At 42.0% G+C, this 25,977-nt stretch overlaps 1 protein-coding gene across 2 annotated transcripts in view; it reads right to left on the reverse strand.

Moving 5' to 3' along the window:
• PODXL2 (podocalyxin like 2) overlaps window positions 1–24,657 on the reverse strand; it is an 81,309-nt gene extending 56,652 nt beyond the window's left edge. For both annotated transcript variants that reach the window (XM_061618373.1, XM_061618375.1), the window contains exon 1: window positions 23,950–24,657. In XM_061618373.1, the coding sequence (XP_061474357.1) occupies window positions 23,950–23,995 (46 nt within the window). In that variant the 5' untranslated portion in view covers window positions 23,996–24,657. The remainder of the gene's footprint in view (window positions 1–23,949) is intronic.
• Between the last annotated feature and the right edge of the window lie 1,320 nt (window positions 24,658–25,977).

Consider the following 25,977-nt stretch of genomic DNA (forward strand, 5'->3'; position numbering starts at 1 on the left):
CGTGCTTTAATGATGCCCCCCCCCAACATGGCCTCTGTGTGAACAATGGTGCTGTCAGATACTCCACCCCAGGCTCATTTTTTAAAATGAGTCTCTTTTGGGTTGCCTGTTTTTGGGAGTTACTACATGCTTTTTCTGTCTCTGTTTTTTGGGGGAGGTATAGGTGTTCTGCCTGTTTTGGGGGGCATTCTGAGCGTTGCCAGCTTTTCTTCTGTGAAATTTATATTTTGTGGTGTCCATGACAGATTTCCAGATGTGGCCTCAGGCCTCAAAAGGTTGGGGATCTACACAACTGGGTCTAGGAGGGAGTGCTAAGCTGTAGAGAGGAAGACAGTGCCTGATGCGTGTGTGTGTAAGTGTGCGATTTCCCAGGGACACTGACTTGTTAGGCCTAATGTAACCTCCTGTCTTACATTCTACTCAGTGACACGTTCCATTACACTGAAGCGTGTTCCCCATTCTGGGGTTGCCATATGGCAGGCTGTAAACCAATTAGTCCCTCTCTTTTGGCTGCCTAGTTTAGTTTAGTTGTTTTAGCTTTGCTTCAATGTTGTGCCATCGGCAGTTCTAATGATTTCAAATGGAAAAGTTAACACGGGCATTGACAATCTTGATTCTGTTTTCACCTCTGTATGCTAAGAGGTTAGAGGCTGCTGTGGTGATCTGGCAAGAGTGTTTATTCTGCGCTTTTTCAGATTAAGTCCACTCCCTGTATCACTCTTCTAGGCCCTTTGCCCATAAATCTTCCCTAATGATTTGCAGTATCTAGCCTATTGGCATTCTTTCTACAAGCTTTTAATGAACGTGGTGTTTCCTGTCTTCTCTTATTATCCTGGACTTTCCTTCAGGGCTTTTTCTAGATTCTTGGGCCTAGTCTCACTCCCTACCCCACCCTTGATCAGCCCTTGACACGGCTCCAGCACTAAGCCTCCTGACTCGTTTAGCCCCTCTGGAGAAACCACCTGTCAGGCAGACAGGTTTCCTTTTGGCTCTGCAGCCAGACTAGTGTTTCCTTGGAGTTTTGTTCTTTGCTCTCTGAATGGTGTAACTGCTTGGGGGATACCCTGCATCTGCTGTCCCTTGGGAATGGGCTCTCCCCAGCACAGCTGTTAATCTGAGGAACAAGCCTCCCTTTCTTTGACAGCCATCCTGTGTAAAAAGTATGCTACAATCTGACTGCTGTAGTCTTCTTGCTGCTATTGGTAGAATTCCGATTTCCTTTTTATTCCTTGGTAGCTTATTTTACAGAAGAACTGACCTCAGCTGCACCCACTTTGCCAGCTGAATTTTGTGAGCGATTCCCACAATAAAAAATGCGGTGATAAAGCTTCTCTCATTCCTCTCTTCTCCTCCACTGTGTCGTGATGCGACTTTTAAATAGCTAGAAGGCAATTTAAGTCACACATGCACTGTTTTTTCATGCCTCGTGGTAAGCCTGGCCTGTGTTGGCCATGATTGCTAAGGTTTGGGCAGCTTTGCATTACTTGTGAAGTACAAAATTCCTATTTTGTGGCCAGTCTAACTGGATATCTCTCTGTGTTGCATCCTCTCTTTTTTTCTGTTTAATCCTGTCTACTATAGTGCTTCAGTTGTGGAAGGAAAAGTTTAATTTAATGACATCTATAGCCCCATCCCTGACTTCCCTCCAGTTTATAGCCAAATCATTGCTCCCTTGTAGCTGTCTAAACCGGCATGAAAGAAAAGTGAGTCATCCGCCCTTGTCTGCCACACAGTGGACAGCTTATCATACATGTAATTCCCTGACTAGGCCTTTCTAGGAAGTGAACTGCTTATTCCATTTCTGTCTGGTCTGAGAATCCACTGTTAATACACTTGGTCATCTGGCAGAGGTGTTACAACTCATTTCCAGTGCGTGATGATGATCATGACTTGCCCAGTTCAACTTGGTCCTGGGCTGTGGAGGCAGGGGGTCTGATCTGCTTGGCAAGGTGGCACTTTCTAGGTTTCAGAAGGAGGTGAGATGGGTTGTAAATTATGTTACACTGGGGTCTAACTGATACTTCTCTAGATGTGTTTGATGACTCCCATTAATGCAAGGAATGAGTTGTAGTCAAAAACATCTGGAGAGCATTAGGTTGGGGAAGGCTGCTGTACAGGCTTGGACGTATTGTTTCAGAGCTTGGAAGATTACTTTTAAAAAGTAATAAATTACAGTTACATGGTCCCAAAACGTAGTAATTACCGTTACAATTGCTCTGAAAGTAACTGATTACTTTACTTTTCCTTCAAAGTAATCACTATAATTACATTTCAGTTACTTTTTAAAAAACCGCCTACAAGGTGCTGGCCTTGGCTGCTGCACATCTAAGTAGCCTAAAACAACATTAAAAATAAACACACACATACAGAGGTAGTAGAATAATTATTTTTATTCATAAGATAGCAATGGTGGTCTCTCCGCTGGTAAGGGTGGTAGGGAGGGAGGCTGAGGCCACTACTCAGATCTTTGCACGTCAAACCAAGTGCACACTCCCCCCCACTCAGACAGAGCATAATCTCTCTCACTTAACCACCTCCCGGACCCTGCCCTGCCACCAACTAAGGGACACTCGCTCAAGCAAACATTTTCCCCTGAGATGCAAAAAAGTTAAAATACTGCAAATGCACCACAGTAGCCAGAGAGGGTGGTGGAGGCCACTTTGTGTGCCAAGTGCAAACACAGTACACACACACACACACACACACACACACACACACACACACACACACAAACACACACATGTCATCTTTCATCTCCTTTATCTCCATTCTGCTGCTGCCTCCTTATCCTCCTTTATCCATGTTCTTGACCTCCAGATCCTTTTCCCCTCCACTCCATTCTTCACCACCACTATCCGTTTTTTTAAATAATTGTTTTCTCCACTCCACCCCGTCTCACTCTCCGCCTCCTCCCTCGTCGCCTCCTGCCCATCCACAGAGCACGAGGAAAGAGCGACACTGCACAGAAGCCCAGTTTGAGGCACATGAGTTTCATCCACAAATCAGAGGAGCAGAAGACTTCCCTTGCTCCCCCCCCCCAAGTAATGCCCAAAAGTAATTCTGGAAACGTTACAATTATTCTACAAAAGTAATAAAATTACTCTTGTTCTATTACAATCAAAATGTAAAGGAATTACCCACTCGTTATTCAAAAAAGTAATGAATTACAAGTAATTCGTTACTGGTAACTAGTTACTTCCAAGCTCTGGATAAACTTTGATTTCTCTTACATTATTTTCTGTTTCCAGGTAAAATGTTTCATACAACCAACAAGCAAAAAAAAAAAAAAAGGACCTGAGAAACCCAGGTTCAAATCCCCACTGAGCTATGAAGCTTGCTTCTCCCAGCCTAACCTCCGTTGTGAGGGCACCGTGCAGAAAAAGTGTGAGGTGCACCACCTTGAGCTCGTTGGAGGAAAGGTGGGATATAAATGTAATAATAAATTAATAATAAACAGAGTCATATGGTAAGCATACAATGGGATTAATACACACAACGTATCACAACACTCATTACCTCCAACTACAATGAAAAGCTGAGATATGCTAGCAACATGTCCTGGGTATGAGGGGAACAGCTGGCTAAGAATCTCATTTGGCCACAAGCCAGTGAGCAATAGGGAGCAAGCTCCCTCCCAAACCTTGAAATGAAGATAAGAAAAGTCCCTTTCTTAGAGGAAGACTGGGAGCACTTTCACCTACAGTCTTGAACTCACAGCCATGGATGACTAGTAACAGAAGTGCCTATAAGGCTGGAAGCCTTAAAACCATCTGCCTTTCCACTTTTTCCAGGGCCTCACAAATAGGAAGGGAAGCCCTTTTCCCTCCAAAACCCTCATGCACTGAGGCAGGTAGCTGCATCACCAGCTTCAGCATACCCCCGTGGCCAGGCTTTCTAATCTCAGCACATTTAGTCCAGGAAGGCTTTCCGACTGTATGGAAGCCCACACACTTGTACATATTTCTGGGGGCCGTTTCAGATGTTCAGCTGAATGCATTTATACCAGGGCAGAACAAGTAGGGTTGCCATATTCCAGTTCCACAAATCCGGGCAGGTTAATTTGCATATTATGTAAAGTATTTGCATATTATGCAAATATTTGCATATTAATACTTGGATTGTCCAGTTGTTTTGTTTTTGTGCCTAGGAATTACCACCAAAAACTGGGGAAAGATGTGAGAAATCTTTTTTTAAAAAGCAACATTTTTAGCCTTAAATGCCTAGACTCTAGTTTCCAACACTATGGAGTATTTATTGATTGATTAAGAGAATTTATATCCTGCCCTTTTACTGTTAAAAACAGAGCTCAGCACAGCTTACAAATATAATAAAAACAATAAAAATACACAATCAATATAAAAACATAATAAAAACACAAAATAGCAACAAACAAAGTAAGTCAGGGCAACAGTACGGTTAACCATATACGATATATTTCAAAGATGTGGTGGGTGGAGAAAAACAAGAGGTCAAAATGTTAGGAAAAGGAGTCTTTCACACCACATGCTCAGTTGTAAATACTGTTGCAGCAAGCTTTACAAGTTCCTCCAGTATTCCACCGGTGCAGGCACTCAGACATTGAAAGTATCTGTATGTTTCTTAGGTTTTATAAAAGCAGAGCTTTGCTTAACTCAAAATTTCTTCTCCCTTTGATCAACCACATCTACACAGGTTCCACCTCCATACTCAAAATGAAACTGGGCCTGGAAGTGTGCAACAACCCCACACATACCTTGCTAATTAGATTACCAATGCCAGGATGTCTGTCTTATGGACTACTCTCCTGCTCCCCCCCCCCCCAGGCATCATGAAAGACCCAGTCCTGGGCTCAGAAAGAAAATAAATATCTGGTCCTCTTCAAAGTATTGATAAGCCTCTTGTTTTAATTGAAATAATAATTATAAATTCTTGTTCTTATCACTAATGGGAGTTAATTATCTTGCATATGCTGCTGTTGCTTCTATGGCTGTAACGGAGTGAGGTTAAAGATAAGTTAAATGCAAATAGGAAAAAAACAACACAAAAGGCAGTAACACTTTCCTAAATGTAATACCATACCAACCACAACAAGATTCCTATGAGTAAGGCAGAAAACTAAGCATCTCACAACCAAAAATATGATAAATGAAGAAATATTTATATAAAAGCATGACTATCAAATATATTTATTATTTACACAAATTGTAAAGATATTTATAGTGCAATCCTAGGTTTATTTATTCAGAAGCAAGTCCCAGCGTATTCAGTGGGGCTTACTCAAACAGGGACAGAAATGCAACTTCAAGTGATAAGCAACTTCATTCACACAACCCAAAATTCTGAATCATGCCACTTTACACTGTTTTGCAACTGTTTATACTTGTTTTTATGGTCATTGGATTTTAAATGGCTTTATTTCTTGTTGTGAGCTGCCTTGGTTTCCAACCCTACCTCACAGAGGTGTTGGAAAGACTCCATACACACACACGCACACACAGCAGATGTATAAATACATACAACCCATATAATAGTTTATTGTCAAACCAGTTGGTCATTGCAGAAAAATCAGTATTAGTTTTAAAAAAATCAGTATTACTTTCCTACAGAATAAAAACTGTAATACCTAAGTAAGCCCTGCCTACTTGCTTTAAAATAGGACTGGAGGGCACAAACACAATTCTTTTTTACATTCACTTCAAAGTCCCATTGATTTTCAGCACATTCATAACCATGTCTACTCAAAAGTAAGTCCTATTGAATTCAATGGGATTTACTCTGGGCATATGGGATTAGCATTGCTTTTACAAAAAGCAAGCATTGGGAAGGTTTTCAAAACACTGCCCAAGATCTGACTCCTGCACACGAGAGGAAAAAAAACTGAAATGTATATATTTACCCAATTTATGAGATTTTCAGATAAACAGGGGGTGAAACCACCATTTTGTTTTCTAGACACTGCCTTAGGTCTCTCCCAATATGAACCTACCCGTACACTACGCTCAACATCTAAGGCCCTCCTCTGAGTACCATCCCATTGAGAGGCTCGGAGGGTGATGACTAGAACCAGGGCCTTTTCAGTAGTGGCCCCCGAACTGTGGAACAGTCTCCTTGATGAGGTGCGCCTGGCGCCGACGCTACTATCTTTTCGGCGCCAGGTGAAAACCTTTTTATACTCCCAGGCATTTTAAAGTGTATTTTAAACAGCATTTCTGTATTTTGGATGTTGTTTGGTTCGTTATTTTTTTTTATTATTATTTATTATTTATTGTATTTATATATTGTGCTTGTTTTTATCTTTTTGTACACCGCCCAGAGAGCCTTCGGGCTTAGGGTGGTATATAAATTAAACTAAATAAATAAAAAAATAAATAAACTGAAACAGAATCCCTGATTGGCTGCACTCCTGAACGGGCGGGGTTAAAGCTACGAAGTGCTATACAGTACTGTTTAAAGAAAGATTTAACAGTCGGGGGGGCGGCTGACGTTTTTATGTATATCTCGAGAACCAGACCACCTAGAAACTTAATTTGTTTTTTAAATTAAAGCTGAGAATCCGGGCCACCTAAAGGGCTAGCCAGGCGCCGGGTGGCATGCATAGAATCCGGGAAAAACCCAGCTAACCGGGCAATATGGCAACCCTAAGAACAAGGAATGTAAATCTCACCCTTGTACAGTAGGCTAGTTTCTATACACATACACACATCACTATCCTCCACCCAGTCAAGTGAGAGGCATAATCAGAGTTCAAGGACACATTGAAAACACTCAAGGAGGATGCGAAGCAGATCTAGTAGGGTATGTGGCTGGGGAGGATATGTGGCTGAGGAAGTGTCACCAGGGGGCCAGACACAGAGGCTTGGAGTGCCATAGTCAGCCGCTGGGCCGGAGATTCCCCACCCTTGCATTAGAATAACATGACAAATAAAGCAGCTTTGGATAATCATGAGGTTCAAGCGGACAATGTGAATTCTACTTATGTTTAGGAGGAACTAAATACTAATGACACTACAAATTAATGCCAGACTTTTAAAACAGTGGGATGACACAATGGTGGTGGTGGTGGTGGTGGACACAGAGAGGAATGCAATGGTTTAGGAGGAACGTCATATGGACTCTCAGGAATGAACGAGTGATATTGGATAAAAAGACTGATATGGAAAGCACTGAAGCCTCTCCACCTTTAACCAGGATTTCGACCAGTCTTTACCACATCAGCCTATGAACCAGAGCAATGTCTGCACAGCAAATTCAATTGACTGCCCCACATACTTATAATAAATAAGGTATTTTCTTCAAGAGTAAAAGTTTTGTCCTCTGGCAAATTCCTGCCACACAGAGATATGTAGTACAGAATAAAAGCCATTCCTCTAAGTTTGCAAAACAAACGGCTTGGAAAGGCAGAAGAGGCAGGCCTCATTGTTCCAGCCTGACCATCTCAGACACAGCAGCATTAATGAAGGTGAAGTGAAACTGAGACAAAAGTTTGCCCGTTCAGAGTCTGACTCACTAGCTGTCTTCTATATACATTCATGAAGACTGAATGTGGAGGCAGCTGTAGGTGCCTACTGCCATACTTGTGTGTTTTCTGTGGGTTCTGTGTAAAGGAGCACAACTAGCTAATCCTGTTCTTTATGACAGGATGTGATGCTTGAGTTGAAATTCCTCATCCAGAACAAGCTACAAGTGAAGATTTTGCCAACTGGGGAAGGGCCACCAGAGAAGGCCTCTATGCTAGCCAGCTTATGTTTATATCTAGCTTTCATCTGAGAGGCTGCCCAAGCGTTTGCCCAGCAGATATTATTTAAAATCAGGAGCTAGGTCAAAAAAGGTCATGCATTGATTTTATTTATTTGTTTATTTATTAGATTTATATGCCGCCCTTCCTCCCAGTTGGAGCCCAGGGCGGCAATAATCACTTAATATAGGAAAACAAGACTGGCTTAAAGGAAAGCATCGGCCATTGATGCCCCCTTCCATACAGGCTGCTGGTAGGCAAAGGCAGGCAGAAATACCAGTGAATTCCCGTTATGTATTACCAGCTTCAGGCAGAAAGAAAGTGTTAGGGTAGTGAGTAAAGTTATGAACAACGTGAAGAGAGTGAACCATTTAAGAACACCACAAGTACTCTTGATGGATTCATGGAACTGACAAACAAGAAGTACAGGACAAATGGAGTGAAGTACTTCTTCACACAGTGTGTGATTGGCTGATGGAATCCATTGCTACAAAATGCATACATGGCTCCCCCCCTCTCCCCACCAAAGGATTAGGCAAGATTGTAGATGGCAGGTTTGTCAATGGCTATCAGACATAACAGCAAAAAATGAAACTTCCTTGTTCCAAGGCAGTATACCTCTAATTGTCAAAAGCTGGAGACAAATGGGGTGGCGGAACCCATCACACTCTTATTCATGAAGTTTACTGTGGCATCTGGCCACTGTAGACTCCTCCTGCAACAGACAGATCTTTAGGATGATCAAGCAAAACAATGCTGACTGGCAGAGGGCTGCAAAATCCAGACCAATCCAGAAGTAGTGCTAAAAATAAATACTTTGCCAACCCACTATTACCTTTCCTATGCTATTATCTGTGTTTTTTCCACATAGAATGAGAACAGGGGTGGGAGGATATTTATTTTAATTGCAATTTAGGTGGGGAGGAGCATTTATAATGGTGAGAAAGTCTGGGTATGTGAAAACTGAGGAATTGCTTGCAAACATCTCTTTCGATCACACACACAAGAGAGTTAAAACTGCTTCTTTTAACATGGAGGCAGGGAACATCTGAGATAACTATTTTATTTCAAGGAAGTTATGAAGGACTTCTGGGCTTACATTCCTTCCACCCTAATTCCAGTTATTTTTTTCTAAAGTTTATCACAGCTTGAATATATATAAAAACTCAGTCAGCACAAATTTTGTGCCATCGTGATTTGACACGTACCTCTTGCAGTCAAAAAGCAGGTGCATAACAAGCCATTTGTCTTGACAAAGAAATGATGTGGTGTGATACAACTCCATGCTTACATGGCTCCTGCAATAGTGTCAATAGTGCTCACTGGGCTGGCATCACACTTATACACACTGGTGGCGCACAACGTAGTGCAGGCTGCATGCACACACTGGAGGCTCATCTGAATTGCAGGTTTGCACCACGACACAGTGGCTTCTGCTGTGAACACAGAGAGGGCTCAGAGCCTCGACAGAGCTCTTTTGTTTATCTTCCAATGATATTCCAAAGCATCTGATCCTGGTGAGTTCCCTATGGGAAATGAATACTGCACCCTTATATCTACCCCCCCTTTTTCTGCCAGTCTCTCATTTATTAGTAGAACATTCTCAATGCAGGATTAGGAAGCCCAGCAGAGCAATCACTTCTAATTAGGACTACAGAAAACATAGGCAAGAGGTCAGCATTCCTCTGGCACAGGCCAAGCAGTGAAAGAGGCAGGCACTCCACAGAGATTCTAGCACATCCACATTCCCAGCAGCCCTGTATATTTTCTGGGTTAGTGGCAAAAAAAGGGGGGGAAGTAAATGTAATTTTAGTGAACCATGATGTTGCATTGGGGGCAATCACATACTGACTAATGGAGGGCACACAAGATTGTAAACCAGCAGATGGTTAGAATTACAGTGCCTTGCAAAAGTAATCAGACCCCTGACCAATGGTCTCATATTACTGAATTACAAATGGTACGTTGGAATTTTGTTCTGTATGATATTTTATTTTGAAACACTGAAACTCAAAATCAATTATTGTAAGCTGACATTGGTTTTATGTTGGGAGATGTTTGTAAGAAATGTAACAAACTGAAACATGTTGCTTGCGTAAGTATTCAACCCCTGTGCTGTGGAAGCTCTCAGTTTACACAGATGAAAGAAACTCGAGGACACAACTCCCTTACCATTGGCCTCCACCTGTGAACCATTAAAATTGCTGTCACATTGTCAGGATAAAACCCCCACTGTTGAGGGATCACTGGTCAGGCTGTGGATCTGAAGGAAAATGAAGACCAAAGAGCATTCTACAGAAGTGAGAGATAATATACTACAAATGCATAGATTAGGAAAAGGGTACAAAATAATATCCAAGTGTTTGGATATCCCAGTGAGCACAGCTGGATCAATAATCAGGAAGTGGAAGCTGCATCACACCACCCAGGCACTGTCAAGAAAAGGCCGTCCCTCAAAACTCAGCGCTCTAACAAGAAGGAGACTTGTGAGAGAAGTCACAGAGAGGCCAAACATCACTTTTGAAGGAGCTACAGAGTTCAGTGGCTGGAAATGGAGTAATGGTGCACCAGTCAACCATATAAAGAGCTCTGCATAACACTGGCCTGTATGGGAGGGTGGCAAGAAAGAAGCCGTTACTCAAAAAGTACCATCTGAAAGCATGTCTGAAGTTTTCCAGAAAGCATGAAAGTGCCCCAGCTGTGATGTGGGAAAGGGTTTTGTGGTCAGACGTGACCAAGATAGAGCTATATGGCCCAAACTCAAAGCACTATGTGACGCAAACCTAACACTGCCCATGCCTCAAGACACACCACCCCTACAGTGGTGGCAGCATCATGTTGTGGAGATGCTTCTCTTCAACAGAGGTTGGGCATCTTGTTAAAATGGAAGGAAGAATGGATGGAGCAAAATACAGGGAAATACTGCAAGAGAACCTGCTTCAGTCCACTAAAAAACTGAAGCTCGGGAAGAAATTCACTTTTCAGCAGGACAATGATCCCAATTAGAAGCCCAAAGCAACACTGGAGCAGCTCAAGAACAAAAAGGTGAATGTCCTACAGTGGCCCAGTCAAAGTCCTGATCTCAATCCCATTGAAAATCTGTGGCGCTCTTTGAAAATTGTGGTCCATAAGCGACATCCAACCAACCTGAATGACCTGGAGCGAATCTGCCAAGAAGAATGGGCCAAAAGCCCTCTGACACTATGTGCAAAGCTGGTACATACCTACCCCAAAAGACTTAAAGCTGTTATTGTAGCAAAAAGTGGCTCTACCAAATATTAATATGTGGGGGGGTTGAACACTTATGCAAGCAGCATGTTTCAGTTTGTTATGTGTCTTACGAACATTTCCCAACATAAAACCAATGTCACCTTACAATAACTGACTTTGAGTTTCAGTGTTTCAAAATAAAATATCATACAGAACGAAATTACAATATACTATTTGTAATTCAGTAATATGAGAGCATTGGTCAGGGGTCTGAGTACTTTTGCAAGGCACTATCTTTGAGGGTTTTTTTAATGTAAAAATCATGTTTTTGTAGAATTATAATCCAACCTCTGTCCACCAGTGTCAATCTATAGGAAGCAAGTCCTAACATGTGCCCAGATTTTTCCATTACAAAAGATAAAGAGCACATTCATCTATCTATTTTTAAGGAAAAGAGCAAGGGAGGCTAGATCTATTAAGACTCCAAAACTGTCCCAAGAGGATTGTGAATGCATCCTTCCATTATTCCTGACATGAAAGGGCAATGCAATGGCCCAAGTCCTGGCCCTGTAGAATAGGGAAGAGAAAAAGAGTTGGCTGAGTGGGCTGTTCAAACAGCATAAGGAGGCACCAGGCAAAAGAACCATGGGGAGGCCAACATTAGTCCCAACACCTCTCAAGCCACAACACCAGCCTTTTCAGGATCCTCTTGCCCATTGGCTTGCTGCCAATCACTATGGAGGAGAGTATATGAAGAGGAAATACTTGTATGCTTCTGCAAGTGAGAAGCATGCATGTGCTATCTGGCAAGACAGAACAAGGAAGATACACTGTCCCAGCTATCTTTTGCCTCATGTGTGAATCCACCCAAGCTATATTCATATAAATGAGTTATATAGACTTTGTCCTTTCAACTCATTCAAATTACTATTAAGGGCAAATCACATAGAAACTGGTTCTGAGAGTCCATATACCAGTATTCTTCATTGCGGCCCACTTCAGTGCTCACATTTTGCCTCTTTATCCACAACATCCTACAACACTGTTCCTCACTTCAAGCACAAGGCAAGAAATTGTGCTCTAATATATACTCTGTCACCTGCAGCTCTCCCTCAGGGTATGAATATAGTTATTTAAACCCTGAGTGCCTATAATTAAAGAAACTGTTCCTTAGACAGATTGACTACATAGAGTTTACAGCCATCCCAATTTGCAGGAGTTGAACAGATTAACTAACAAGGAATTAGTCAAGCAAAATAACAGGAAGGAGAAAGATGCATTGATTTAACACCCTCTGAAACTCACAGTACCATACACACAAAAGCATAGGGTGGTGACCAAGGAAGGAAAAGAGAAGACTTTATTTGGAAAGGACTAACTTCCATTGCTCATACTACCAGATGGAGGTAAATCCTATGTAGTAAACACAGTCCCATAATCATCTACCATGTAACTTAGCTGAACAACTTCTGCTACAATGCCACTAGAGTACCAGGCTTAAAACAGCCTGCAACACATCTTATTTTTGTTCTCAGTTTCCAATATAACTTTTCCAATACTAGTTTAATTCCTGATCTGCAACTGCCCAGCAATTCCAGAACTAAACTTGGTCTCCAGAGTTAACCTGAGGCCATCCATTATGGCAAGAGTTCCCATCTTCACTCATAACCTCTCCAGTGAACGAAAGTCCGTATCCCCAGCAGCAAAACGAAAATCAGTGCAAGTCCTTGAACTGCCATAAACTTCACTGGTTATTAATTAGACTAAGAATTTAGTTAGCACCATATTGCATCTGCTACTTCTCATCACCATAAAATTATTTAGGAGTCATTATGTGAATGAAAACCCCAGGGAGTTCCAAGGACCAAGATCAATCTTGTGCCTGGCAGATAAAATATCTCATTATGGGAAGTTAAAATCACTACTTTAAGGGAAGAGACTCTTTGCTTAAATTAAATGGAGAAACCATCCTACTTATTTATTTTACTTAAAATATTAGAGTGAAGCACTGGCACTGTGAAGTTAAATTCTTGAGGAGTAGCTGTGATAGCCTAGTACTGTAGAAAGACCAAGGCTGCAATCATATGCCCATTTAATAAAGAGAAAGTCTCACTTAATAGAGCTGACTGAGATTTTATTCACAACATGACTGTGGGGCAAGTCATCGACTAGGCACATTGCTCTTCACTTTCCATGGTCAGCAGTAAGGCAATAAAAAGGTCTGGATAGGATGATCATATCTCAGTTTACTAAACTGAGATATGAGTGAGCCTTTTGTCCACACATGCTGGGTCTTCACACAAGCCAGGATTAAACTAGGAAGCATCTAATTAACCATAGTTTCCTGCTTCATCCAAACTGGGAAACTTTGTTTACCAGCTTCATGAAAGGCTAAAATATTAAGCCATGGTTTGAAAATGATTTAATATCCTGTTTGTTCTGACTTTAGTAACCAGAGTTTCCTAGTTTGAATGAAATTGAAAACCATGGTTAGAAACTTCCCAATTTGACTCTTATGGGAGGAATGAAGGAGTTGCCTGGATGGACAAAAGATCTGTTAACATATAGGCTTATTAAGCCAATATATGATAATAAAAACACAGCTACAGGTTGTCACCACTTACACATATGAAGCCTTCAAATAACAGCCACTGTGGAGTGCTTTCTGACTTAACTGACAAAATGTAACAATCCTATTATAAAACAGGGCTAATATTCCCAGAGCTATTGCAATACCTCCGCATGGAAGGAATTAAGATTTTGGAGAAGTGGGAGGAGAAATTAGAGGTCCCAATACTTAAAGTCAGACGCACTCTTTCTACCCCCATCATCAGTAGTCTTTTTTTTAGAAAGATGAACTCAAAGTGATTTACAAAACACATATATTAAAAAACAAGTGCATTCCAGAAGAACATGCCAAAATGTCCCAGAAAAAGCACTTGGTTCAGTATGACCACCACGTTGAAGGATGGGGAACAGTTTCCTTCATCTCAGAAACCCATAACAGTGGAACTGAATTGACAGGCAACACATAATACATAAACCTGTATTAGGTATGGAACCACACCTTAAATTCCCAATCTTTGATTCTAAGAACCTCATATGTTAAAGGCAGAAAAATGAAACTCTACTTCTTAATAACTTAGGGATAGAAGAGCATCTGTATCAATAGTAGAGGCCACCTACATTTGCAATAACACTTGTGAATACCTTAGCTCTCATTGGGGTGGAGGACCTGTGGCTCTCCAGAAGTTGCTAGACTTCACTACTCATGATCCCTCACTGTTGGCCATCCTGGCTGGGGCTGATGGGAGCTGTAGTCCAACAACATCTGGAGGATCATGGGTTGCCTATCCCTGCTATGTATAAACACACTGTATACAGGCATGAGCCTCAGCTGGTCAGAACTGGCTGTTGGGTGGTTGAAATGAAGATGCAGTCCCTCATTTGCTTCCCTTCAGACAGCTTAAAACCTACCTACAAATTTGAAGTTATCATGGGGGATGGTTAATAAGACAGTGAAAGAAAGGCAAGAGGAGCAATCTTTCCTCTTTTGTCTTTTCCTAAACCCCTTTGCAGTTTCTTTGCAGCTCCACATTTATTATATATCTATTGAAGTTAAACAAACTTTGGAAAATGTTAGAGTGCTCTGTTCAACAGCCTTGGAGGAACAGAAAAATGTTCTTGGTGGGCAGGATTAGACCCATTGAACTGAGCTTTAGCTACCCTCGCTTTAAATAATTTAGTATCATTTTGCCTCTGATTATTTTTTTTCATTCTCTGGTCTCCATTTCCTATTATCTACTTTTGATCTTATCTGGCTTGGTTCCATGCTGCATTTTATTTTATTGTGTTTTTATTGTAGTGTTTTATCTTAATTGGATATTTTTACTCTATGAGCCACCCAGAGAACTTTGGTACTGGGTAGCCTAAAATTAAATAAGTAAACAAATTAAAAGTATATAAAACACAAATTTTAAAAATGGCTCTGCTAATTTGCAAAACAAGAAAAAGGAAAAAGTGGTCCTGGAAAGTGGGGAAAGAACTGAAGGTCAACATCATATTTTTAAACACTCTGTAGCCATTAGTTGCCAGAACTCTGACTTCTGTTTATTGAAATGAGCCTCTTGCACCAATTATTCACTCAGGTGCACAGATGTTAGGGAACATTTATGAACATTCCAACTCCTCAAAAGTTTTTTTTTTTTAAATCTCAGTCCTCTAGGCCTAAAGATAGATGGGTCAATTGGTAAGAATGGGTGCAGAGAAAGAAGTCAAGTATTAGAGTATGCAAACGGAGTTACAGTGTTAGTATGTGAACAGGGATGTGGGAATAGAGAGAGAGTGTGTGTGTGTGTGTGTGTGTGTGTGTGTGTGTGTGTGTGTGCAAACAAAAAGCATCTGTGAACTTTTGCAAGTTTCTACTTCTGCCTTTCTGTTTTTAAAAAAATATTAGATTTCCACTAAATGAAAGAGAGTATAAGAAGCACTTATGACAAGGATTTCATCAACAGTTTTATAATAATCTAGATTGCCTATTGAATTTCTCCATCCTTCTAGAATGTGCTGCCATCTATGGAAAGTATCTGTTTTGTGCTTTAGTTAGCCTATTAATCACCTGCCATGAGTTGTAGGAAGACTAAGAAAGATGACATTGCTTCACATTTACACAACACAGCATCAAATGCTTTGAGCAGTTTTGTTTTTCCCCTATACATGAGAATATTTTTTTATAGTGGATCGTCACCTTGTAGTGGTGAGTGGGCTTGCGTGTTCCAATGAACTCTGTGAATGATGCCGTCAGGAGTTATGTACTCCCAGCAGGGTCACCCATGGCAGTAAGGTCAAGGGAGAGGAACCAGACAAAGAACGATCCGAGAAAGTCCTCAGTGGCAGAACAGGCGGAAGATAACAATGTGTACGTTACAACGACTGTGAAGGCAGATGAAGGCTGCAGCAGATAAAATACTTCAAATCATCGTGGTATCCATGCCATTGGATCAAAGTCTTTTTCTGTCAAGACTGTGTGTTGATCGTCGTGCGCTGATCTCCCCACACAGAACAAATTCACGCACAGGTGTCTTCCAAGCAAACCAAATCAAACCAAAATCCCATGGCGATCGGTGAATGGCAACAGGGGCAGGACTGTGAAATCCAGAAGCCCCTAGTCATGGACCAGCACATGGGCGGTGGATACAGACTCAGTCGTTCTGGCTCAAGGACCGAGGCAGTTGGGTAGTTCGGCAGCTATATCCACGACTGAGCAGTCCTATTCAGGATCCACTCTGCTCACCCCGTATGGGGAGGAAGCTAGAAAAGGTGCCCTAAACATAGTCTGCCTCATCTCTCTCCCTGACTGGATTACTGCGTCCAGTGGGGTCACCACTTAGTGGTTGCAAAAGACAAATGAACTTTGGAACATGGAATACACGGACATTGCTGGACAATACAGATAGTGAACGTCCTGAATGCAGGACTGCCATCATCGCAAGGTAGCTGAGACATTTTAATATTGACATAGCAGCACTCCAAGAAACTCGAAGAGCAGGAGAAGGACAACTGAAGGAAGAAAAAGGAGGTTATACCTTCTTCTGGAAAGGACTGCCTGAACAAGAACAACGAATACATGGAGTAGGTTTTGCTATTAACAATAATCTTGTGAAGTTCTTGTCAGAAGTTCCTATTGGCATTAATGAACAACTCTCAACTCTCCGGTTAAAACTTGCCAAAAACTAGCAGGCAACTATCCTGACTGCTTATGCACCAACATTAGATGCTGATGAAGACATCAAGGAAAAATTCTATAACCAGCTGGACACCATCTTATCAGAGATACCTAAAGAGGATAAAATTATCCTCTTGGGTGATTTCAATTCAAGAGTTGGGCGTGATTTCGATTTATGGCCAGAAACCATTGGGAAAGAAGGAGTTGGCAAGAGCAACCTGAATGGAATTCTACTTCTGACTAAATGTGCAGAGCATAATCTTGTTATTACAAACACACTCTTTCATCAGAAAAATAAATTTAAAACATCATGGAAGCACCCTCAATCAAAACACTGGCATCTCCTGGATTACATAATTGTCCATGCCAGAGATCGTTGTGATGTACTCTTCACTAGGGCCATGACAACTGCCGATGACTGCTGGACAGATCACCGATTAATTCGATCCACTGTGGCCATTAATATTGTTCCTCAATGTAGGCTCCAAGGAAGAAAACCAAGGCATAAAATGAACATCCATGCCCTTCAAGATCCTATTAAGCGAGCCTGCTTTCAAACAACTCTCAAGAAACATCTGCCTACGGAACTCCCTGAGAATGTTGAGGAACACTGGATTAAACTGAAGACATCCATTATTGCAGCATGTGAACCATTGGATACCAAACTAAGAAACATCAGGATTGGTTTGATGAGAATGATAGTGAGATTGAACATATCATCGACAAGAAAAGGAAAGCCTTTCAGATATGGCAGAAAGATGTTAACTGTGCTGCTACGAAAGAAATCTATGCCAATGCAAAGGCTGAGGTCCAAAGAAGAACTAGAGAACTTAAGAACACCTGGTGGGTAAAGAAAGCTCAAGAAATCCAGCACTTGCAGATGCTCAAGATGCACGGGGCTTTTTTAATGCCACAAAGGCTAGCTATGGACCAACAAATTACGGTAAAAATCCCTTACGTTCAATGGATGGTACCAAACTTCTTAAGGATAAAGAGTCTATTGCACTGCATTGGAAAGAGCATTACCACAACCTCCTTAATAGTAACTCTATTGTGGCTGTTGAGGTCTTCTCGCAAATTCCACAACAACAAACTAGAGACGAGTTTGCAGTAACCCTTAATTTGGATGACGTCAGTAAAGCCATCAATCAAATGAAGAACAACAAAGCTAGTGGACCTGAAGGGATTCCTGCTGAAGTCTTTAAAGAAGGTGGGCCTGAACTTACACAACAACTTCATAAGCTCATTGAAAAAATCTGGATGAGGGAGGAGATCCCGGAAAACTTTAGGGACGCCATAATTATCACCCTTTTTAAGAGGTATCTCTCTTCTTGCTACCGCAGGTAAAATCCTTGCAATGATCCTTGCAAATCGCCTCCTGTCGATCTCAGAGGATGTCCTCCCCGAATCTCAAAATGGTTTCTGCCCTTCCACGGGGACAGTGGACATGATCTTCACTGCACGACAGCTTGAAGAAAAATGCAGGGAGCAGAATCGACCTTTATATATGGCGTTTATTGATCTGACTAAGGCCTTTGACACTGTGAATCAAACCGCTCGTTGGACCATCCTTCTGAAAACTGGATGCCCTGATAAATTTGTGAATATTTTGCGACCCCTTCATGACAGCAACAATTTTGGACAACAATGGCTTTCAGAGCAATCCATTCAGAGTTGGATCAGGCGTAAAACAGAGATGTGTCATTGTTCCTTCCTTATTTGCTATCTTCATTGCTATGATTCTACACCTTGTTGAGGGGAAACTTCCTACTGGTGTGGAAATCATATATTGAACAGATGAAAAGGTTTTTAATCTCAGTAGGCTGAAAGCAAAGAGTAAGGTAATGTCAGCCTCTGTCATAAGACTTCAATACGACAATGATAATGTAGTCTCTGCACATTCAGAGAAAGATCTTCAAACTATTCTAAATGTCTTTGCAGAACCATATGGAAAGCTTGTGCTCTCACTTAATATTAAAAAAACCAAAGTGCTTCATCAACAAGTGCGAACTAGTCCCTCTGTAGCACCATCAATCCAGCTTAATGGTGTGACATTGGAGAATGTTGATCACTTCCCCTATCTCGGCAGCCATCTCTCTGTAAAAGCTGACATCGATGCTGAAATTCAACATCATCTGAGCTCTGCGAGTGCCACATTCTCCTGAATGAAGCATAAAGTGTTCGAGGATCGGGATATTTGCAGGGAGACCAAAATGCTTATTTACAAAGCCATTGTACTACCAACCTTACTGTACACCTGTGAAACATGGACCACTTATAAATGCCACTCCCAACTTCTTGAAAGATTCCACCAACGCTGCCTCTGGAAAATTCTGCAAATTACTTGGGAAGACAGACGGACTAATATTAGCGTTTTGGAAGAAGCAAATACTACCAGCGTTGAAACAATGATCCTCCAACATCAACTTCGCTGGACTGGCCATGTTTTTCGAATGCCTAATCACAGTCTTCCAAAGCAGCTACTTTACTCCCAACTTAAGGATGGAAAACGGAATATCGGTGGACCGCAAAAGAGGTTTAAAGATGTTCTTAAAGCAAATCTAAAAAATGTAACATGAACATCGACAACTGGGAAGTCTTGGCCCATGAACATCCCAAATGGAGGTCAGCTATTATCAAAGGTGCTGTGGACTTTGTAGAAGCATGAATACAGGGCAAATGGGACAAACGAGCTAAGCAGAAGGCACGTCAAACAAATCCTCATCGCGACCATCTTCCATCTGGAAACCTATGTCCTCACTGTGGGAGGCTGTGTGGATCCAGAATTGACCTCCACAGTCACTTATGGACCCAATGTTAAAGACCTTATCTTGGAAGACAATCTTACTCGGCCATGAGTGATTGCCAATGAATAGGAACCAGTTTATTAAAAGGCTTTGTGGCTATAGCACAAGAACTGACAGTCAGAAGTAAGAAGATAGAGATCTTTTTCCACAAAGCCAAGCCAGAACCCTCCCAGAGACCATTTCCAAGGTATGCCTTTACAAACTGCAATGTCAAGAAGCGATGTGCTTTTAGCGCAGGGAATCGCAAATAGTTAATTATTTCTATAGCCCTTTTAGTATGGAAATTATTTTTGATTTCATTCTCTCATCCATTCTCACAAAAGCCCCCTGATGAAAGCCATGAACAGCTCCATTTTACAAATACAGAACTGGAGCTAGATATATGGCATGACAAAGGCTATGACCTCGACAAAGGTTGACAGTATACAGAGCTTAACTTCCAAGGCTCAGCCCATGAAACTTGTGTTCAATGCCTGGGCTGAGGCTCATAACACATCAATGCGTATAAAAGCCAGGTCCCAGGGCTTCATCACATTTTAGCATCATATTTCAGCATCACACCCACTTTATGGAGACTATATCCACTTGGTTCTATGAGACAACATAAAGAGACCACATTCAGTAAGAATGCTGGGAAAGGGGCAAACTCTGCTTTCCCAAGAAGCTGGAATCACAAAGAAGGGTGAACTGTACCCCTGAATACATGCTAACTTTTTCCCATATAGGTGAATGGAAACCATTCACTCCTTATGGAAAGAGAAAGAGCTATTATGATGACCTGAATGGTTATATTATCGCCTATCTTATGCCTATGGTCCCCTGCTTTAAATGGGGCTGCCATGTTCAGAAACATGTTACTCCGCTGCTGAGAGAGCTGCTCTGGTTGCTGGTTTGCTACCAGGCCAGGTTCAAGGTACTTCACAAAGCTCTGAGCAACTTGGGTCCGAAGTATCTTAAGGTCTGCCTGTTCCCTTATGCTCTACTGAGATCCACCAATGGGGCACTTCTGGTGGTTCCCAACACCCCTGAAGTTTGTTTGGCCTCCACCAGGGACCAAACTTTCATGTGGTGGATTCTGCCCTGTGGATCTCCCTACCAGTAGAGGTTCGGTGTGAACTCTCCCTGCCTTTTTAGACATCTCCTGAAAACGGTACTATTACCACATCTGCACAATATTAATTTCTTTTTTTAACTAGCCAGTATCTACTGAAGTTTTACTGATGTTTTTAATTATGTTTTTAATCTGTGGATACTTTTACTAATTTAATTTGTAGGTTGTATACTACCTATAAGTACAGATTACAGATATTTCAACAAAGTTGCTATTCTTGGTGATATGACACTGTTCATTATAGCTTATTCTTGTTCCATCTGTTCTTGGTAATCATCTGCCCAGTATGCATATTTTTCTTTTGTCTGTACCTCCTTATCCCTTTTCGATTATTGCAACTCCCTCTATGTGGGACTGCCCATGAAGAGTGTTCAGAAACTGTAATTAATGCAGATTGCTTTCTGTCATGTGCTTTGCTGATATTACACTGGTCTTCCACCAAGTATACAAGAACCCACTTCGTGTCCAGGCCCAGTTCAAGGTGTTGGTTCTTACCTACAAAGTCCTAAGCAATTTGGTGGTAGCATTTCTGAAAGACTGCCTTTTCCTGTATGAACCTACCTGTAGTTTATTCTACTTCAAGGCCCTGCTTTACGTCCATCCTCCAAGAGAGGTTAGGTTGGTAGAAACATGGGAGACAACCTTTTCTGTGATGGTGTCACGACTATGGAACTCCCACCTTAGGCTGCCTAGTTCTCTTCATTCCTGTTTTCCACCTATCAAGGAACCTGTGTGGAGGAGACAGACGTGAGCAGCAGACAGTTTTGTATTTTCAGAGATGGAGCATCAGCCATTGTTTTGTCTCTTCTTCCTAGTAGGCCTTTGTGTAATCTGATACCTGCATAGTACCTAAAAGAGGCTCACTGGAATGTCTGCTACCTTCTCCCACATTCTTTCTTAGCAGATGTAGTCTCATGGTGTTACTATCAGCCAAGTGTTTCCTTCCCGTTGCTTTTTCTTTTTTAAACAATCTAGCCTGATGAAGAGTTCTGGAGAAGCTGAAAGCTTGCAGACTGTTTTGTGTATTTTAGCCAAGGTATTGCCTTAACATGGATTTTGGAATGTTTTTATGGGCCAACACAGCTAACTTGACTTGCTGCATCTCTTACAGAAGCATATCTTCACAATACTCATGAAGATAAGGTGTAATTTACAAGCAGAAGGGCTATCGTGCTCCATTCCAATCCCATCACCATCAAAATGACCAGATGATTTCCATTCTTCCAAGCCCATTGCTACCAAGTGTTTTGTTTTTTAAAGAAATGCTTTAATAGTCTGTTACAAAGTTCCATTTTACTTTCTTCACTAAGATTACAAACTGAGCTTGTTCACTCATATTAAGAAATACTCCTCCACCATTTTTAAAGGGGTCACTGCCTTTAAATATCTTCGATGAGATTATACAAAATTAGAAGCACGGGCCTCGTACCTGTTCTAGTTATAATTACTTCTGCACTTAATCAGCTTTAATTAATACCCCACCCCTTTTCAAAATGTACAGATTAGACTCTTTAGAACCAGAGTCTATTTTGGTGTGAGGCCTCTCCAACACCATACTTTGGGGGAAATCAAAGCACCTTAGGGAGACAAAGTGACAGAAGAGGTTTATGAGTTAGTTTCAATGGTTCTCAGTGTGGTAGACTGTGATTCCTGATGTAGTCCCTGGTGGAAAATTCAATATGCAGGAATCCCAACTCAGCAGAAAGCATACTATATCAGAGCTATTTTCATCATTCTCTAGGGTCACTTTGTTAAAACAACAACACTAAAACTATAAATATAACTATTGAAAAATACAAATCAATATTAACAACTACTCTCATAGATGAAACTATTTTCCCCAAGTGTCTCTACTTGCTGCCCATCTCTCAAATGGGTCTATTCAATTAATTGTGGCATTTCAGCCAGCTTCCAAATCATCATTAACGATTATTTAAATGAAAGGATAGTTGAATCACAACAATTCTTAACAACTAGCATTTTTCCTGCTGTTAGTAAATTCTATAATATTCATTATGTTCTTCAGAATTGCACCATGCAAATGTCCAAATGAAATCAATAGTCCATTTCTCTCTCTCTATTTCAGGAGGGGGATCAGCAGTGGGAAGATGTCATCCACTGCTGATTGTGTGGGCACACTTTCTTTTGCACACACTAAATGCAACGTTTGGTGTTCAACCCCCCCAACACCCCCCCGAGTGTTGTATGGCTATATGCTGCAGGTGTGTGAAGCTGCCCTGATATTTCACACCATTGAAATTGGGCTAGCACTTGAGCAAGCACTGTCGGTATACAAAGTTTTGTGTAATGACAAGAGTTTTAAGTGACCTAGACTGGCATAGTTCCCAGTCCACACCACAAAGAGGCAATTCTTTATTGCAGGCACAGGTGCTTCATGACTTTCCATGGCATCATAACATTTAAAATGGAATGGCAAATGCTTACCTTTGAAACAGCCTTATAGAGCAGTTACTACAGGCATAAGTACGGTAAGCATTATGTGGCCTCATGACAGAAGCAACTTTCTTCCTATGAAGATGCCCCATTTATTGAAAAATAAAAGGGGTCTATGAGAGATGAAACACAACGTTTAGAATGGCAACAAGGCTTGCTATAGTAAAAGGTATTTAAAAGAAGAAGCACAGCTAACTACCTGATCTCCTCTAAGGGGAAGCGAATCTGGAAGAAACCAAAGCCTGCCGCAGGAAACACGGATGTTTTACGAAGGCGAATTGGCACAATAGTGAAAACTTTAGGAAAATAAACAACCTCCCACCGAAATACAAGTTTAAACTTTGCCGCTGGAACAAAATGCCTGAGTCCATATGATTCCCCTTTCATATTCGCTTTCCTTCCACCGCCACAGATAATATGAAAGAGGATGCAAAGATGTACGCGCCCACCTCCCTCTTCGCTATACAGCCGTTTTCGAAGAGGAAAACGGTTTCCATTTCTATTCTGTTCCCCATCTCAATAGTTCAACCTGCTGTCCTATTCGTGCCCTAAACCAGATAAACGCCCCGCGTTATGAACCAGAGAGCCATCTATTCCAGGTGCTTATGACCAAAGCAATTTGCTCTGCTGGGCCCCCCCATTGCGATTCCCCATAACCCACCCACACTGTGGACAGTCTTGGGCTTCTGCCCACCATACATTTAAAGCGTATTTCTCTCTCCTCCCTAGAATGCTGGGAACTGTAGTTTGTTAAGAGTGAAAAAGATGCACTTTAAATGTATGGTGCCTACATAGCCTTGGATTCCCACGAGGTCTTTTCTTTGTCCGGGTGGCGTTTAGTTGGCTACATCTTCTCCGACTGATCCGTGTTTAAACACCCAACAACTCCAAAGTAGCCACCCTCTCAAATTAAGAAACAGACACTCACCCCAGGCCAGAAACAGCCTCAGTCCCCACCGCGGCAAGGGCTGCATGATGCTTGCACTCCTCCTCCTCCTCCTGCACTTCCCTTCTTTCTTTCTTTAGGCAGACCTGGTTTGTGCAGCTGCTGATGCTGCCGCTGCCCACGGGGCTCTGCCCCTCCTGGCCACAGAAAAGACTTCTCTCCCCTGCTGCAGCTCTGGCTCAGAAGGCATCGCCCCCGCCCTCCCCGCAAGCGAGTCGCAACTTTCCCCGCAACACCCCGCTGTGAGACCTCCCTCCCTCCAGTCTCGCATCCAGAAGAGGACCCGCGGCGGCGGGGGCGGGGGGTCGCAGGCGGAAAAGAGAGCGAAGGCTCCTGTATTGTTCGATCGATACACGAACGGCTCGCGTCCAAAGCCAACAAACCGAAGCAGCATCCAAACGAGCGAGGAGATGCTGCTCAGATGCTTTGGCCGCTACCCAGAGTTATATCAACTCCCCTGCAAAGCCCGCCGCATGCATGCATCTCTCTCTCTCTTTCCTTTGCTTTTTAGGACAAGAAGTGGGAATAGGGATGTGTAATCAATGAATAAAGAAGGGGGTAGCTTTTAATTTCCAGCTGCAACGGCTTTGATTTGTCTTCTGCAGCTGCTGGTTGCCTTCGCCTCTCCACACCCCGCCCCCCGCTCCGGTGTCCGTGGTGGCTGCCGAGGATCTCCCACAGATGCTGAATTATAAATCGTATGCATTGCGCAGTGGTCTGCATTCCGGCCACTGCCCGGCTTCAGCTTCCACCGGGGTCCTAGAGAGAGACGGAACACCTGCACTCACCCATTCACTTAACAACCTGCGGAGAAAGCGACGCAAAATGTGGAACAGTCTGTGCGCGCGCTTGGGCGGAACCCAGGAAAACCATAGATAGAGGAAGATGGCATTTGAAGAGGTGATTCTCGACCATATTGCGATTATTCTTTGAGTCCGATTCCCTGAAGCACTTCACCATTTAGGGGCTGGCGAAGGGTCTCCTCAGTATGTGTACACAAAAGTGGCTAGTTCACACCACCCAGGAATAGGTCTTAGTCTGAGCCAGGAATAACAAGAGCTTAGCTCCATAACCTAATTTCCGTGCCAAGGCTCAGCCCTGGAAGCTCTGAAGTAGTATTAGGAGAGCTATCCATGCATTAGAGAATAATAATCAAGCTTTAACCAATTAATCACTTGCCTGAAAGGCTGTGCAATCCTAAACACATTTACTAAGAAATAAGTTCCATTCAACACTGAGTCACATTTATTTACATCCCTGGTGACATACAAGAGGACTTCTCTTTTATATGTATTTCTATTGGCTTTTTAATAAATTCAAACATAATGAACAATGCATTGAGTACAAGAAGTTTGAGTACTGATGAGTCTTGATTTACTCATTCATAGGATAAATAAAACCACAAAACAAGCATTGTTGTTCTTCTCTGCAAAAAGATGACTGTGATGCAGCTAGAGGTTGAAGACTTTGTATCAGTTTGTTTCTATAGGAAAAAAAGATAAATGATCTTTATGTTGGTCTGGCTTCATCAATCCCCTAGTTTGTGCGCTGTGATGGGTTTAATTTCTCAGTCAACACCACTTGCCAAATTCTAGCATACCAACACCAGATGTTGTGTAATCCATGGGGATGTCAGCAATCTCAACACAGACAGCTGCTAGTAGGAACATTATGGTTTATTTATGAAAACTTCTGTCTTGGGGATAGGGTTCTTAAATACACAAAGGAGCACAAGTGTTGGATTAATTGTTGCACCCCACCTGAGATTATTGCAAACACCCTTGTCCAGGAATCATTCACCAATAATCAACCATCTTAGATGAAAGAACCTTGAGTCTTACAACCTGTCCAGCATAGGGACACATTTTTATTTCTTAGTGGAATAAGCTGTCACTCATGTAGTCATTTTAATACTGATTCCCAAATTCTGACTGAAGTGGTTTTAAGACGCTGATTGGACCACACTGAGTTCTAGTTTGCTTCTTGTATAAGGAACCCCATATATGTGCC

The sequence above is a fragment of the Rhineura floridana genome, chromosome 3 (genome assembly GCF_030035675.1).
Source record: "Rhineura floridana isolate rRhiFlo1 chromosome 3, rRhiFlo1.hap2, whole genome shotgun sequence".
NCBI lineage: Eukaryota > Metazoa > Chordata > Lepidosauria > Squamata > Rhineuridae > Rhineura > Rhineura floridana.